This window comes from Solea solea, chromosome 19 (assembly GCF_958295425.1).
Source record: "Solea solea chromosome 19, fSolSol10.1, whole genome shotgun sequence".
NCBI classification, from domain to species: Eukaryota; Metazoa; Chordata; class Actinopteri; order Pleuronectiformes; family Soleidae; genus Solea; species Solea solea.
In genome coordinates this window covers 4,294,811-4,310,294 of record NC_081152.1, presented here as the reverse complement: position 1 = coordinate 4,310,294, position 15,484 = coordinate 4,294,811, and the positions used below count along the sequence as shown (strand labels likewise).

At 40.1% G+C, this 15,484-nt stretch overlaps 1 protein-coding gene across 2 annotated transcripts in view; it reads right to left on the bottom strand.

Moving 5' to 3' along the window:
- The window catches only part of pde8b (phosphodiesterase 8B), a 76,133-nt gene that overhangs the window by 37,481 nt on the left and 23,168 nt on the right, over positions 1 to 15,484 (bottom strand). The window contains exon 1 of one of the 2 annotated variants that reach the window (XM_058617466.1): positions 11,748 to 12,661. The exons of the other annotated variant lie outside the window; for it this stretch is intronic. Coding sequence (XP_058473449.1) covers positions 11,748 to 12,029 — 282 coding nt within the window. The 5' untranslated portion in view covers positions 12,030 to 12,661. Of the gene's footprint in view, positions 1 to 11,747; positions 12,662 to 15,484 lie in introns of those variants that run through there. 2 annotated transcript variants of the gene reach the window in all.

Genomic DNA, 15,484 nt, shown 5'->3' with positions numbered 1-15,484 from the left:
TAAAGAGGATTACAGAATTAGAAACGCTGAAGAAACCAAAATGATACAACGCATCTGTACGTCATGATAACATACATGCAGGATTGTATTTTTGGACTCATGTGGACCTCACATCCCAGCTGTAGCCAAAGCCGCCCGGGAATCGCTTTCATGTTCTTTTGCTGTAAATTGTGAGGGCAAAGAAATGAGGTCAACCCAGAGATAGATGGCCCTGGGGGAATGCTGAGCTACAGATGCAGCGACAGAGTCAGTGAGATAAGGAGCATCTGGTGGGTCAACGCTGAGGGTCTGAATGTTCTGCGAGTGTGCTCGTGGCAGAAGACGCAAAATACTTTCAGTCCACTTGAGCGTTTGCTCCATGAGAACTTTAGCACTTGTTTGACTTCGGGACGACAACACAGCTGGATGTGAGACAGAGGCGGAAGGTGAGGCGGCAGAAACGGGGACAGTTTGGAGCAAGATCAGACAGAGGAGGAAGGAGATGATGGAGGAAGTGTCAGGGGAAGCTGTCATAGGACAGCTGATGAGATCCTTGCGGTAAGACAGGAAGGGGAAGGAAGATGCTGGACAGAGTACACAAACGATAGCACTCGAGAGATAAATGCATATGGAGAGAGAATGATAGGGGCTGAAATTGGGTGTTTGCACGCTTGATTCACAACTACTCTTAGAAGAGTGTGTGTTGAAACCAGAGATCCTTTGAAAAAAATGGGAAAATGTGTTGTTTGTGTGGAGCGAAGAGGGATGAACTCATTTTCTTTGACTACAAAGACATACCTTCCAGATAAGCTCACAACATGAGTATATACCGCACAGTACATCTACGCTATTTAAAACATACAGCAAAGACACTCGGTAGATTAGCAATAAAAGCAACATACAGTAGATAAGCTAAAAAAAGAACTAGGAATTGAACTGTAGCAGAAGCTATAGCCAAACTGTGCTAAATATATACAATGATATATACATAACATCATATCACTCCCCCTCAGAGAAAAGCCAGACAACTACGCTCTGCAACCCCCACCCCAACACTGTCATATCACCCCTAGTTTCCATCAAATGTGGGATGGCTCTAATGTTCCACCACATGGTCCATTCCATGCAGTAGTGTGGTGACTTGAGTGCAGTAGTGATGGTAGCGTCATCTAACCCACCGTAGCTATCGAGAAAACAGCTTTATTAGAGACTGCTGATACCAGTACGTCATTTTACAGCTTTTATATAACTAAGCTGTGCTGATGCACTACTACCTGGCCTTAAACAGCCGTTTCAGAGACAAAACGCTCCAACTCGGTTACAAATATTGTGCTCCTGTAAAGAAGAAATGAACAGCCCGCGAGATGATTAAGTTACAAATAACTTTGCTGGTCTTTTTCCACATATTTACGCTGTCCAAAGTCCCAACTAAAGACGGCCTATGCTCCGCTATGGTTTCAGGGCCTAATAGGTATGTAAACAGACTCTAATAGGGATGCATGACATTATCAGTATTTGCAAATATTGGCTTTAAAATGAAGTATCAGCAAACATTTGACTATAACCTAAAGCAGTAGGTTGAAAAGGCTGCTCCCTTCTTGTCTACATCTATGCTTGCACCCTCTCTACCTATTTTGTTTTGTGTTGTTTTTATTTTACACAATAAAGAACATTTATATCTAAAGCTGCTGCGACTATTCAGTATTCAAAATATTATGTAAATATCTTCAATGACCTTTAGAGTTGGGCACAGAGAAAACTGTACAGTATATATCTGTATCTGTATCTCTAATGTAATGGAGACAGGAAACCAAAAAAGCATATTTATGTAGGATTAAGGTGGAAGAAAATGTCCATTATATTACAATTTCCACTGTGTGTGTACTACATGGATAATGAAATAGCACACAGACATAAAGAGCTGCAAAAAACATGCATTTGGTGCTTTGTTCCTGATTTTTCTGATTAAGTTTGGGTCAGAATGTTAAACATATGTGTATTTGCTGAGAACAAGTCTAATACTATAAGATAGTCCTTTATTTGTCCCGCAGTGGGGAAATTTAGATTGTTACAGCAGCAAGACAGTAAAGATAAAGATAATAAATAATAAACATGCAGTACCAAAAAAGAAAATTACAATATAAAAAGATATTAACACTTAGACTATAAAAAATATGTTAAAATAGAATGTAGAATGTACATTATAGACATTTAGCAGAATATACACATGTATGGACGTGATATTTACAGTATAAATAAACATCTATGTATAGAATAATGTAAATAGGCACAATTTGATAGTGAATGTTGAAAACTGGGACATTTTGGAGGTTTGGGGACCGTTATCAAGACTTGGGACACACACTTTCAAAGCGGGATGATACCAGATAAACCAGGTCAGGGAGTTACTAACTGCTCCTTTATCATTACATTTCATTAGTACCATCTGTCTTAATGATTTCACATTTATCACATTATTGCACTAATGAACTTCTTGCCATCATCAAGCACCTATCCCTTTCACCAAGTTCTTCCTCTGCTCCCCCTCTTCATCTCTCCTACAACATCCTATAGTGAGGAACACCTCACTCTTTGAACGATGGAACAAATGTGGTTTGAGCAATCAGTGCACACAGATCTGAGCAAGGCCTCAGATCTCTCCATTCTTTGCCAAAAGCTTTCCGTGCTGCGGAGCTGCCATCCACTTTGAGTCATTTTTGTCTAATTCTATTGTCTTAGCCTGTTTTCCTGCAGCACTTTGAAATGTAAGCTTTGAATTGTATTGTATAAATAAACCCTTACTTACTTACTGGGGCCCAGGTACATCATGTCATTGCATATACTGCATTGACATTGTTAGAACACAGATTAAACATTGCTTTCATTGTGGAGGCCCACTCCGATATTTCACTGCACATATAATTGTGCAGTTTATACTTCAGCGCACAATAAACGTAACAAAGTAACGGTATGTTTAACATATTCTTTTGAGGGTGTTTTCACTGTTTACAGTGATTGTAGGCTATGAGGATGAGAAGGTAGTTTACATTACGGCTGGAGAACAGAAAGAGTTGTTTACACTTGCCGGATGGTGTCTAATCATTTTGAGTAAGTGACAAAGACAGGGGGGGGGGTTGGATTTCTCATCAAGACTTGACCTTGTGTGCCGTTCTTACTTTGAACCTCAGCAGACTGTTTAGAAATCAGAAAATGATGCAGCATGACGTGATCGTGGCCTTCGGAGCAGAGCTAAATCTTCCACTAATCCTGAGCGTTATGTCACCTTCATCTGTATCTCAACCAGTGAAATGTTCCTTGATTTACTCTGGACGGTGCCAGATAAATCAACCGAGCAGTCGTCTTTCATCGTGTGGTATCATTCGTCATTGTTTACGGCAGGCCTTGGTGTTTCGCGGGAAACACAGTCCTTGCAACAAGGCCTCGGCTTATCTGCAGCGCGGGCGTCCTTCTGTAGTGCCTGAAAGGACTTGAGGTCAGCAGCCGTCTGCACACCCCGCTACAGTTATCATCTTTCTTATCCTTTAGACACGATAAGCTCTCACTGATCAACTGATATCCTGACGTGGGTTAGCTTTGTCATGTGAGCAGGCTACTTGGCTACAACCTTCAGATTTGATCATCACGCTACCAATAATAGCCCACTGTGGAGGACATTACAGTAAACGGCTTATGTTACAGCCGCTGTCGATGAAAGTCTCTTTTTCTAACCCTTTTTCACATTCACGGACTATTGCGAAAATTAGCTCCGACTCTAACACTTTCTATCCCGGTGATCCGTCAGACTCAAACTGTGCTTTAATTTATGTGATAACAGACGTGTAAACACACACCTCCAGGAACGTCTGTGCATGTAAACACTTTTCCCAGTCTGACATCCAAACTATTTTCCACTTCACAGTCTGGTTGACGCTTCCCGCTCTCGCATACCTCTCTTCCGCATTCAAGCTCCAACTTTGTCCACACTGAGCCGAGTAACTCTCCGGACGTCTTTGCAAACAACACGCATCCTCATAGGCCAGGAACCTCGCAGTACTTGACGGCTATTTCGCTGATCTGCAACCTAAAGAAGTCGTGGGAGGCGTTGTACTCACGAGAAGTCTCAACTCACTCTGTAAAAAAGTATGTTGTTCAGCTCTATAATGACATAATCATTCTTTTGTTTTCTTTTGCAAATCTAAATGGTCATAAATGATATACCTTTAAATGTGCCCGATGACTCAAGTAAGTACCAGAACCCATTTATTTCACAATAAAAGCCTTGTCATAGCAAGAAATTGGATTCAGGAAACCAAAACGCTTTGCACTGCTTTTACTTTGAAATAGGTGACATATTACAACAAATACATGTGTGTGTTTATGGATGGGTGTGTGTATGTCTATGTATATGCTGTTATAATGTACATATAATCTTATTTTACTGATTTTTTATTCATTTTGTGGTTTCTTTTTTTTTGGATTATTCAAAATCCCCCAAAAAATATTCACTTGTATGTTGATTTGTGATAGAGTTCCATTGTGTTTTCCTCTGTTAACCCTTAGTGCTCATCTGCATCCATGATAATTTGCTGTAGGGATAAAAATCAATGTGTTTTAAAAACAACTCCTTATATGGACATCCTGGGTGTGGGTGTATGTTTTTTTTCCCGTCTTCTTGTGTGTTGTTGAGTCAAAGTTAGCATTTTTCTTTTCTTTTTGTTCATAAAAATGAGCCAAGCCATTATGAGTACATTTTTGCTCAGCTGTGTTGATATAGTTGGTGAAAATGAAAAAAAACATTTTCATCAGATTACCTACATTGTGCTGAAAATACGGATATAAGACACTCTGTAGTGCCTCTGTATACACTGTATGTTTAAACATGGTAATGGAAAACCGCAGGTTAAAAACCACAATAAACAGAAAACTATGTATTTCACTGTCAATTTTGCTATTTAGAAAATAGAAATGAAAATCAGCAAGGAGTCCTCTCCCAAGAAGAGCAGTGTGCATGTCTAACACAGGCCACTTTAATCTGATAACAAGGGTGCCTCAATGAAAATGAAGGCACAGATGTCACCAGCCTCTCACAGGGCCAACATACCAAATCACACTCACATTCACACCAATACAAATTAGAGTCTTTGATTCTGATAGTGGGGTGAAGGTGAAGAACCTGCAGAACAACACAAGGTCACATAATAAACAAGGCCAGGATTCAAAAATGACAACATTCTTGCTTTGAGGCATGAGTTCAAACAACTGAAACAACAGGCGGCCCTGCACCTGTTTATACCCACCTGTTTTTTTGCATGCTAAAATTTACATAACCATTAATCTGGTTTACTGCCTGGGCCTTGTTTTTGATGACTCTCAAAGGTTATATGGTTTGCAAACTCAGGCTTGATATATAAAGTAACATAATTGTGACGAGGAAGAACCCGGACTGTTTTTATGACGATGATTAATGGATTTAAAAATCATGATCACTTTTTTTTTTTATTTCCCAAAATGAGAGCGCTGGAATCAGCGTTGTTGTCTTCACAATTTGTCATTGCTATTGAACCAGGTGCTGCGGATTACACAGTTTATTCAATCAATGCATAGTAACGCACCGCATTTTACGTCCAGTAATGTTAACAGCGTTGTAACGACGGGAAAAGTAATTAGTTAGATTACCCCGTTACTGAAAAAATAACGCCGTTACCTAACGCCGTTCTTTTAAACGGCGTTATTCCAAACACTGCTGTTTGAATCCCAGTTCAGTCAAGTCCTTTCTTTGTGGTATTTGTACGTTCTCCCCATTTGTGAGGAACTTATCTGTTTGAACTTTCGGGGCAAAGTTCAAAATATACGTCCTAGAAGTGCAGCAGACCCTTTGAAGGAATTACCATGTGGTCCAGTAAAGGACACTGTGAGTAAAGCTTGGCCTTAGATACACTTGAAATGCTCAAATCCAGTGGTTCGCAAACTTTTTATACCAAGTACCACCTTAGAAAATATTGAGCTCTCGAAGGAACACCATTATTGCCAACGTTTAAAAAAAGTTAGTGTAAACAGGCCGAGCAAAGTCAGCTACAGACTTTTCACAGGAGGCAGATTTATCCCCAATAAGATCATTTGCCCTTTCATCATCCTCCTCTTCCTCACCTATACTTCAGACACTAGGGGAGATAAAGTTACTCTAATTATTATTATATATTAATTTATTATAATTATTTTGTGATTCGTCAAATTCCCCTCCAAAGACATGCAGAAGGATGAAGGATTAAGTGGAGACTCTAAATTGATCACAGGTTCTAATGTGAGTGTGAATGTTGTTTGTCTTTAAATGCTGACCCTGGGATTTTGCTCTCGCCCAGTGTCAGCTTGGATTGGCTCCAGCTCCCCAACAACCTCTCAAAGAGCGAGCCGGACAGATGATGGATGGATCTTAAACTGAATGTTTATTGTAATCACCAGACATTGGTCTTATTTTCCTGTGCAGGACAGAGAACCTTCATAGACGTACACGATACAGTGTTTTGGCACAAGCATACTGTCTCTGTCATCATAATATTTCAATTCTTAGAACTGCAGCTTTGCATGTATACACAAATAAATACCGTTAAAGACACTTTACACAAAACTGCTCCCTAGTTTGAAGGGCTGGACTTATTTTAAGATTAAAAAAACTCTATTTAATCTCGGGGTTAATTGAGTTTTATACCACTGGGAATGTTGAATTGGTTTTCACTCCCTTCACACCTTTTTTTTCTGGCCCAACACGACATGACATGGGTGAATTAGCATAGCCGTTAGCTGTGTGTGTCAAACTCAAATGACCTGGTCAAAAAAGAGAAAAAAAATTAAGAAAAGTTCAGTAGGGGGTTGACAATGTGAGAAAATAATAACACAATATTCCTTCATGGTGTTATTCATGATGACATTTCACTGAATTTCAAAGTAAATGTGCTTGTTTTGATATGGAATGACTGATACTTCAAATACTACAACATGTGTAGTGTGTGTTTGTAATGTCATGTTTAAAGAAATAGATAATGTGATAATTACAACCAAATGTACTATTATTACTATTATAAAAATATTGCTAGCAAACATATTGCTGGCAGCCTTCGTCACAGCCAATAATGTTATTATAACGATGATAGTAAGTGGGCCACCAGTTTGACACCTCTGGTTTAAGCACACCACTTTTGTTTTTGACGACTTTGGACAGAGCTTAATTAACTTAAAACAAAAAAACCTACTGTGACATTTTAACTAAGCTCCATTGTGTTTGCGGTATGTTTGTGACATCACATTTTACACACAGCAGACAAAGCGGTGAAAGAAAAGAACCCACAGGCCAACAGACCAACGGTGTTAATTGCCTTTTTAAGCGTAGCAGGTTCATTCGGGTAAAAAAAGAAATAAAAAAATCTTGTGTATATCAGTCTATTTTCGGGGCAAAAGAGTTATTTTAGACAAGCTTGGTGAGGCGTTCGCGTCTCTCTCGGCACACAGAACCTGCACTGCTGTTGTTGACTGAACTTTTATGGCCTATGTCTGAGCGAGAGCTGGCTGCAGCGATGCTGAGAAGCTGCTCGCCTTCTGTGTATACTTAGTTGGTGACTGTGTGAGAGGCCCTGGGGGGATATGTGTACAGGCCACCGGCATCAGCTCCTTCACATGTGACTGTTCACACCCCAGCCACACTGACCAGAGGGGTAAACAAATGACTTGTGCATATAAAAATGCACACCACCACACACAGACACACACAGGAGCGTTATCAACACCATGGCACATTATCAAGATCCTGCAGGGAAAGGCAGATTGTTTTAATAATAAATGGTATCATTGATCCTCTCTGACTCCTCAGACACAGAGAGGAACTGTAGGAGAGCAAAGGAACAGCTGACACACACACACACACTATTTGTGTCACCCTAAACTCATGACAGAAAACTATAAAAAGTATTATCATGCCGGATGTAAATATCTTTAAGCTACTGCAAACTTAGCCTTTGATTTGATTTGATGAGAGGCTTCCTCTTAGGATGACTAAATATTTTCATTCAATCCAATCCAACTCATACTGTGCTGATTTTCCCTCCATATTAAGACCAGCCAATAAAAGAAAAGAGCAATGGACTGATAGAGACTCCAGAATTATATTAGTTACACTTTATTATTAAAAAAAATAGTGTCAGAAAGCAGTTTTGTTTTTTTTTCTTTTTTAAACCAAAAAGCCAAAAAGTATTCAAATCATATGAAAAGTTTTCATCAGGGCAGTGAATGGGTTAATCCGTTGTGAGGGTCTGATGACACGATCATCTGCTACATTACTTCTTACCAAAACACAGCTATATCCTCTGGGGTTCGATTATAAATATAAGGAAGTATCTGTTCACATGCTCTCTCTCATGAGAGGGATCCATCAGCGAGCAGAGAGCACACAATTAATGTGACATTAATGTGCACACACAACTCCACAAGTTTAAACACTAACCCCCCCACTAATAACATTTTAACAACAATTTAAAACCAAGATGTTAGATATGATGACATGTTGGATATAATCAACCAATACTTAGCAGTAGTAGTGATTTTTGTGTGGTAAAGTTCATTATTTACCTTTTCTAGATCTTAAATTGACTGTTTTTATGTCCAGAAGGAACCGCCTCAATATGTGATTGTGAGAAAACTTTGCTTTTATCTTAATAACTAACTGAATTTTTACTTCTTGGCTTGACTATTTACATGCTAGAGAAATCCAGTCACGCTGAATTGGACAATATCTCCAGGTTTCAGCTTTTGATAAGCCACTCACAAACTACATGTTGCCACGCAAATGTGTAAATCTTCTTTCTTCTCCATTTTGCCGAGCTATATCAAACAAAAACAAAATCTCAGCTTACAACTGTCCGGCGGGAGGAAAGCAATCGAAGAGACAAACCCCCAGTTGTAAAAACCACAGAAGACACTTTGACGTACACTTTCAGCGCTCGCTCGCTGAAGAACGAACCAATTAGATGCACATTTCTGCTCATTTGACAGAGGATACTGTTTCTCGGAACGTTTGCCTCGAGCTGAGAGATAATAAACAATAGTCAGTATGTGCGGTATAACTCTGCCTGCACTATAGCTGTAAACATGTAATGGCAGAGTTGGTCTTTATACAACACATTTGGTCTATAATGCTTGAACAATGCTTTAATGGCTCACTGAAAGGCCGTCCGACACTCTAAAATGTACTGAAACATAGATGTGTGTTTTGGGATATGGCTGTGGTTTGAACAAATGATGGTTAAACCGCTGCTAAAAGATGAGAAAATGGGATTCTTTCAAAATACTAGCCATTAATAAACACTTTCCAATACCCTATGATGAAGGTAATGCAATGAAGTTCATATATCAGATGAACTGACACAACCTCTGTCATGTAATCAACTATAGCACATTAATGGCTCCTGTGAGGGTTCAATAAAGACAGTGAATAAGAGAAGAGTGATTCAAAGCAAGTCTATTATTGTTACTGGTTAGCTTAATAACTAACTAACAGACTAATGTTTTTGGAAAAATGTTTGAACTCTTAAACCATGAAAGACCAAAATCATCATGATCACATGGTTACTTTTTATATTTTTGGATTTTAGTGTATCCTTTTAGAGTTTTAGTGTATATTTTTTTTTAAATATACTATATTATATTTTATATTTTATTATATATATATATATGTATATATATATATATATTATAAATTTTATTTTTTACAATGACAAATAAAGATGTATTCAATGCTCCAGAAAGGGTTTAATAAATACAGTAAATTACTGATTTAACTTTATTTAACTAACTAAGGAGAGAAAAGAGTACTGCGGCATTATAAATACATTGCATTACTATTGTAAAACACTAAAAAAACAAGCCTGGACATCTTGTCTGACAACAAAGCAGATATAACAACGACCATCTCCCAAACTAGTCATTAGATTTTCATATTTATAATTTTCTGATATCCAATATCAGTGATTTTGACCATTATCAGACCAATAACGACACTGACTATCGCAGGCCTGGGTGTTTCCTACAACCTCATGATATGATAACTATTATGATCCAGAGGCCACCACACAATGCATGTTACGATAAGTACTGTAAATATTTATGAATAATGACAGTATCCTAATAAGAAGATGCGACTCGCCGACTGAAAAACAGAGGAGAGCACCACAGGCTGTTGATTTTGTTGCTGCTTCCGTTCATTACTGTTGTAATATTTGCTTCTTGAACTAAGTGGAGGAATGATGTGGTCTCCTCATTATTCCACCAGGGCTGCAACCAAAGATTATTTTCATAATCGATTAATCTGTCGATTGTCTTCTCGATTAATCGAGTACTTGTGTGGTCCGGAAAACATCAGAAAATGTTGTCTTATTTTTAATTTATTCAGCTTTACTGATTTCTTTGCTGTATGAAGCAAGGAAACCAGAAAACATTCACATATAAGAAGCTGGAAAAACAAGAAAGCTTGTTATAATTATTGAAGAAACACTCAAACCGATTCATCAAATGATCGCTGCAGCCCTATAGTCCACACACAAGTGGGAGGGGCCTTTTAGACCCATGTCCACACGGATACAGAACTTTTCCTACACAGTCTTTTTTCTTTTCCTTTCTTAAAAAGTTTCTGTAAACACGACATCACTTCAAGAACCCCCACAAACAACTCTGAACGCTTTAATATTCTACTCCAGGCCTGTATGTGGCGCTGTGGCGCTGTGACGCTGCCACAGAAATACATCTAAAACAGAGAAGACGACGCGGAGCATGTGCATACATTTATGTGATGTGTATAAAGTCCAAACACAAAAGGAAGAATGATGTCTTGTCTTGTGGGGTTAAGGGTCACAGAGGTGGGGCTATGATTGCGCTCCCAAAGTTGTGTATTGGTTAGCGGTTTGAATTTTTTCTTACTCTGGGAACTGTTTTCCAAAAATAGTTTTTAGGGCTCTCAAAACGGAGAATAAGAAGCTGATATGATACAAAACTTTTGCAGATTCTCCTGAACTCACTGTCGTGTGTCATGTGAGTGCTAAACATTGTCTTTATTTGCTGGAAATGTTTCCATTGTGCTCATTCACATCTCCCTTTTATCGTTACACCAACTCTTCAACCTCCACAACATGACTTTGACGTAATATTTCAAGACTTTCTTGAATTTGACGTTTCCATTCATCGGTTTTTACACTCAAATCAATAACTATTACATTGACACTTGTAACTGTGTGTTGTCTTCTATGTTGTGGTGACAGTGGATCAGTGGTAGAGCAAGTCGTCTTTCAGCTAGAGGGTTGGGGGTTTCTATCCCCAGTTCCGCTGGTCCAGATGTGCTGTGTGAATGGGTGAATGAACTGTGGTGTAAAGCAGGTTTGGTTGGTCATCAAGACTAGAAAAGCTCTACATAAATATAAGACCATTAGTCCGTTTACTGAAGACTTAAACTGTATGTTTTTTTAAAAAATAATCTATTCTATTGTATGTAATGTCTGCAGAGAGGCTCTAATAAAGACACTGAATGACAGGAGGTTGGATGAGCATGTGGTTGTCAGTAAATTGTAATTAGAGCAGCTGGCTTGGGCCTCCTCAGATAATAAACAAACAGATAAACAAACATTAGGGGAGCCTCCTCACGTGTGCCTGTGCCTCTCTACCTGACACTGATGATGCTGATGCTGTGCCAGTGTCCTGCAGCTTCACCCTATGCGCTGTAAACATAACTGTACCTTGACGCTGGTGTGGCTGGTCTGCGTCTCGGCCTCGATGCGGATGTGTCCGCCGCTGTTCTCCTTGCGCTCGCGGTGCGAGTTGTTGCGCGAGTGTCGGCTCTGGTAGGTGATGACGGAGGGGATGGTCTCGGCCGCATCGGTCTTGATGAAGAGCCCGTGCAGCGTGGCCGCGGTGCCCTGCGAGATGGTGGTGGTCTGGTGTGGGGAGTTGGATTCGTCGGAGTCCCGGCAGTAGATCACCCCGCTCTGAGAGACGTGGATACTGGGAGCGCAGCCCATGCCTCAGCAGCAGCGGTGGAGAGTCAGATCCCTGGTAATAAACAGCGACACTTGCAGCAGCGGCAGCAGCAGCAGCAGCAGAAGAGAACCACCTCCACCCTCCTGTCGTCCACAGCTGCCTGCACACGGACTCCTCTCTCCTCCGGGCATCGGCTGCGGGCTCGAATCGCTCTCTCCTCCGCTCACCCCCGTTTGAGCACATGAAGGGAGGGAAGCGTGAGCTGCAGACGAAGGTCTTTTTTTTTTTTTTCTTTTTAAATTCACGCGCACCGTGAATCCGCTCCGTCCTCTGTCTCCGCTACTGTCCGGGGCTCGTGCGCGCCGTCCTCATCACAGTTATAGGACAAAAGGTGTTTGCAGCAGCACGTGCGATCACTGTCTTTCACATCAGTGGAGATGCACTCATGAATGAATAGAATTCATAAATAGACTAAACCACCTGGTCGTTGCTGCTGCTGCTGCGGTTGCTGCTCATCATCATCATCGTCTTCATCATCCTCTTTTGCTTCATATCCGGCTCTGTGTCTCGTGCGCTCATCCTACAGAGACATGCTGGCATTTTAATTCAGCGCAGACAAACTGGCTTTAAGACATGTCTTCTGTGTCTCTGCTTTAGTTGTTCTGCAGCAGCTGATCACTGGCCACGGTCCATCTCTCTCTCCCTCTCTCTCTCTCCCTCTCTCTCTCTCATATTATATCACTTCTATTCATCATGAGCCTCTAATCTCCCCAGAGGCCATTCACTGACTCCAGAGGTGGCTTTAAAGGCCTCACTCGATGCTACATTAAGACACAATGCTGCCACAGTGACAGCGGCTTCATCAACAAACCAATTACTGCCCTCAACCAATTCTCACCTTCTTTTTTTAAAAGCTGTAGTATGTAACTTTTGTTGCATTTGTTTTTGTTGTTGTTATTTTTTGCTTCTGTTTGATTTCTGCAAACAGAAACGATAAAACTCCATTTGTATGGGCTTTGTCAAACACTCAGACCTGACTCAGGGAGCGTTTGTGTGTATAGACGCATCCGGCGACGTATCGGAAGTAAACAAGCCGCCATTCCTGCGGTGGCGTCTCCCTCCAGTATACACGTGATTGAATGGGAGCTGTCATAACAAGTGTACAATTCTACTTTTACCTATACTTTGTATGCAGCATTAATTTTGACAATGATGTCCAGAAAGTCAGGAAGAACCTGCGCAATTCTCGGCTGCTCCAACAGCGGTGGGAAACTTCAACTTGAACTACACAAACTTTGCCTCATGAAGAGTGCCCCTGTCTGCGGCCGTACGGTCTAAATCGATTCCCTGGGTGTGCAGAGGACCACGATGTTCGCCAGAAGTGGATCAAAAATATTAACAGAGGGGACTTTGTTCCCATCAGCAACAGCACAATGACTTTTGGTTAACACTCACAATCTCACAATGAATAGCATGCGTCTGCCCAGGTTAACACAGTGAAAAAGTAATGTCAGCTAAGCTAACTTCACTCATGTTAGACGCCTCTATCAAGGCTGCCGCGGTCGCACAGAGTGAATGAACTCAATGTGGTGTTATTGTGAAATATGACGTAAGTTGCTCTAACTTGGGCAACTTAATGACCACAATGTAAACATCAAGTAAGTGAGTTAGTCAGTGGTGGAGGTAAATAATTACAACGACTCACATTATTGTAATTCTTTGTGGAGTACTCGTACTTTTGGGAGTTTTTCTTAAGTCTATAATTTTACATTACATTGTCATCGGCTTAGTTACTTTTAAAATCATAATTTGCTACTGAGTAGGCCTACAATTTGAATTAATATGTGCCCAGCCATGGCAAAACCAGCAACAAGTGGGCCCAGGGACATTTTGACTTATTTACAGATTCTGAAAGTGTGATTTCTATGTAATGTCTAACACATCTGAAAATATTTGAAGAAGAAGTGGCCATTTGAATGTAGGCACTCGTCAAACTGCTTATGGGAGTATCTTTAACCTCAAAGATTTACACCTTCTGGGAGCCAAGAGACAGAATCATCACATATACATAGCCCAGTCCCTCCTGGTCCAGCTGTCAGTGAAAGCTCACCTCTCTGGATGTGCTACTCAACACAGAAACTGGAGCACAGCTACACCGCTACATGGAACAATGCATATACAATACATACAAAAACTGGACATAATAACCTCTTGACATTTGAAATGAAATAACTTGAAAAATATTTAGGAAGGGGTGTGGCTTATTCTGTTATCATTTCTTGTCCTTACACTAGTGTAGTCATATTTCCATTATCTATGTTCAAACTACTGTAGTAGTTTGAACAACGTTTATCAATAACAGGTCTAGGGACCCCAAGGGTTCTATGAAGAGGTCCCAGAGGGTTCCCAGAAAAAAAATAAAAGGAAATATGAATATAAATTTCATAAAAACGAAAAACAAGAAAGGTAATATGCTTAAGAGTTAGAAGGATCAAAGATAGTTACACATTTCTAATATCAAATAAAATCAAATCCATTTAAGTGGCTCTGTGTCGGTGTGGATGGTTCAGTCTGTTACTGAATGAGCTGAATGATGATGATGTGCTCAGACAGTTGCTAAACCATTAGCATCACAGTCAATATTTCATACACAAAGCTGTGTCATTCACACATTATTCAAGCACATCAGCAGAGCCAGCGTTCCCTATACCTCTGACCAATTATGCTTAGTTTATGGTTTTAAGACCCACAATACTGTGATTTGAAGCATGTAGTGGCTCCTTCCAAACTTCCACTTGCATAATTATGAAAACACGAAGATGATGGCGAAACACACAAACGGCTCGCCGGGTTTGTCTATACATCAGCAGAGCAGAGGTGGGCGGGGATCAGAAACATCACTTTAAAAAAAAAAATATATATATATATATATATATATATATAGATTCTTAGCAGTAGAATACTGCAACTTGTTGTTGTTCTTGCCGTCAACAATGTTGCTGTTGCCTCCATCTGTTTTGGCTAACAACAAACCACTTCCTGTATGCAGCATGCGAATGTCACCGGGGACACAAGGACACGAAACTGCTACACTGAGAGACACAGAGAGTCACGCAGCGCTGATAAGACGTAATGTGTGAATTCATCTGACAATGGTTTGAATCTATGATGTTATACACACCACAGCTTTAAAGGTACACTGAGTAAGAATTAGCGTCATCTAGTGGTGAGACTGTTTCCTGTCTGTCGTTTATAGACCTCGATTACATGGCTGTCTGCCCTGCATGAGCTTTTCTTTAAAATAATACATTTTAGAGAACATAAAGTTAAAAATACTAGGTTTGTTAGCCTACACAAACTAAGTTGTGTAGTACTTTAAAGTGCATGTAAAGATATGAAAAATATGTTTTCTGACACTGTCACCCTACAGGAAAATGTGTTACTGACCACCTTGCCAAATTTGAATGATTAAAAAAGTCATAAAGTCATAACACAC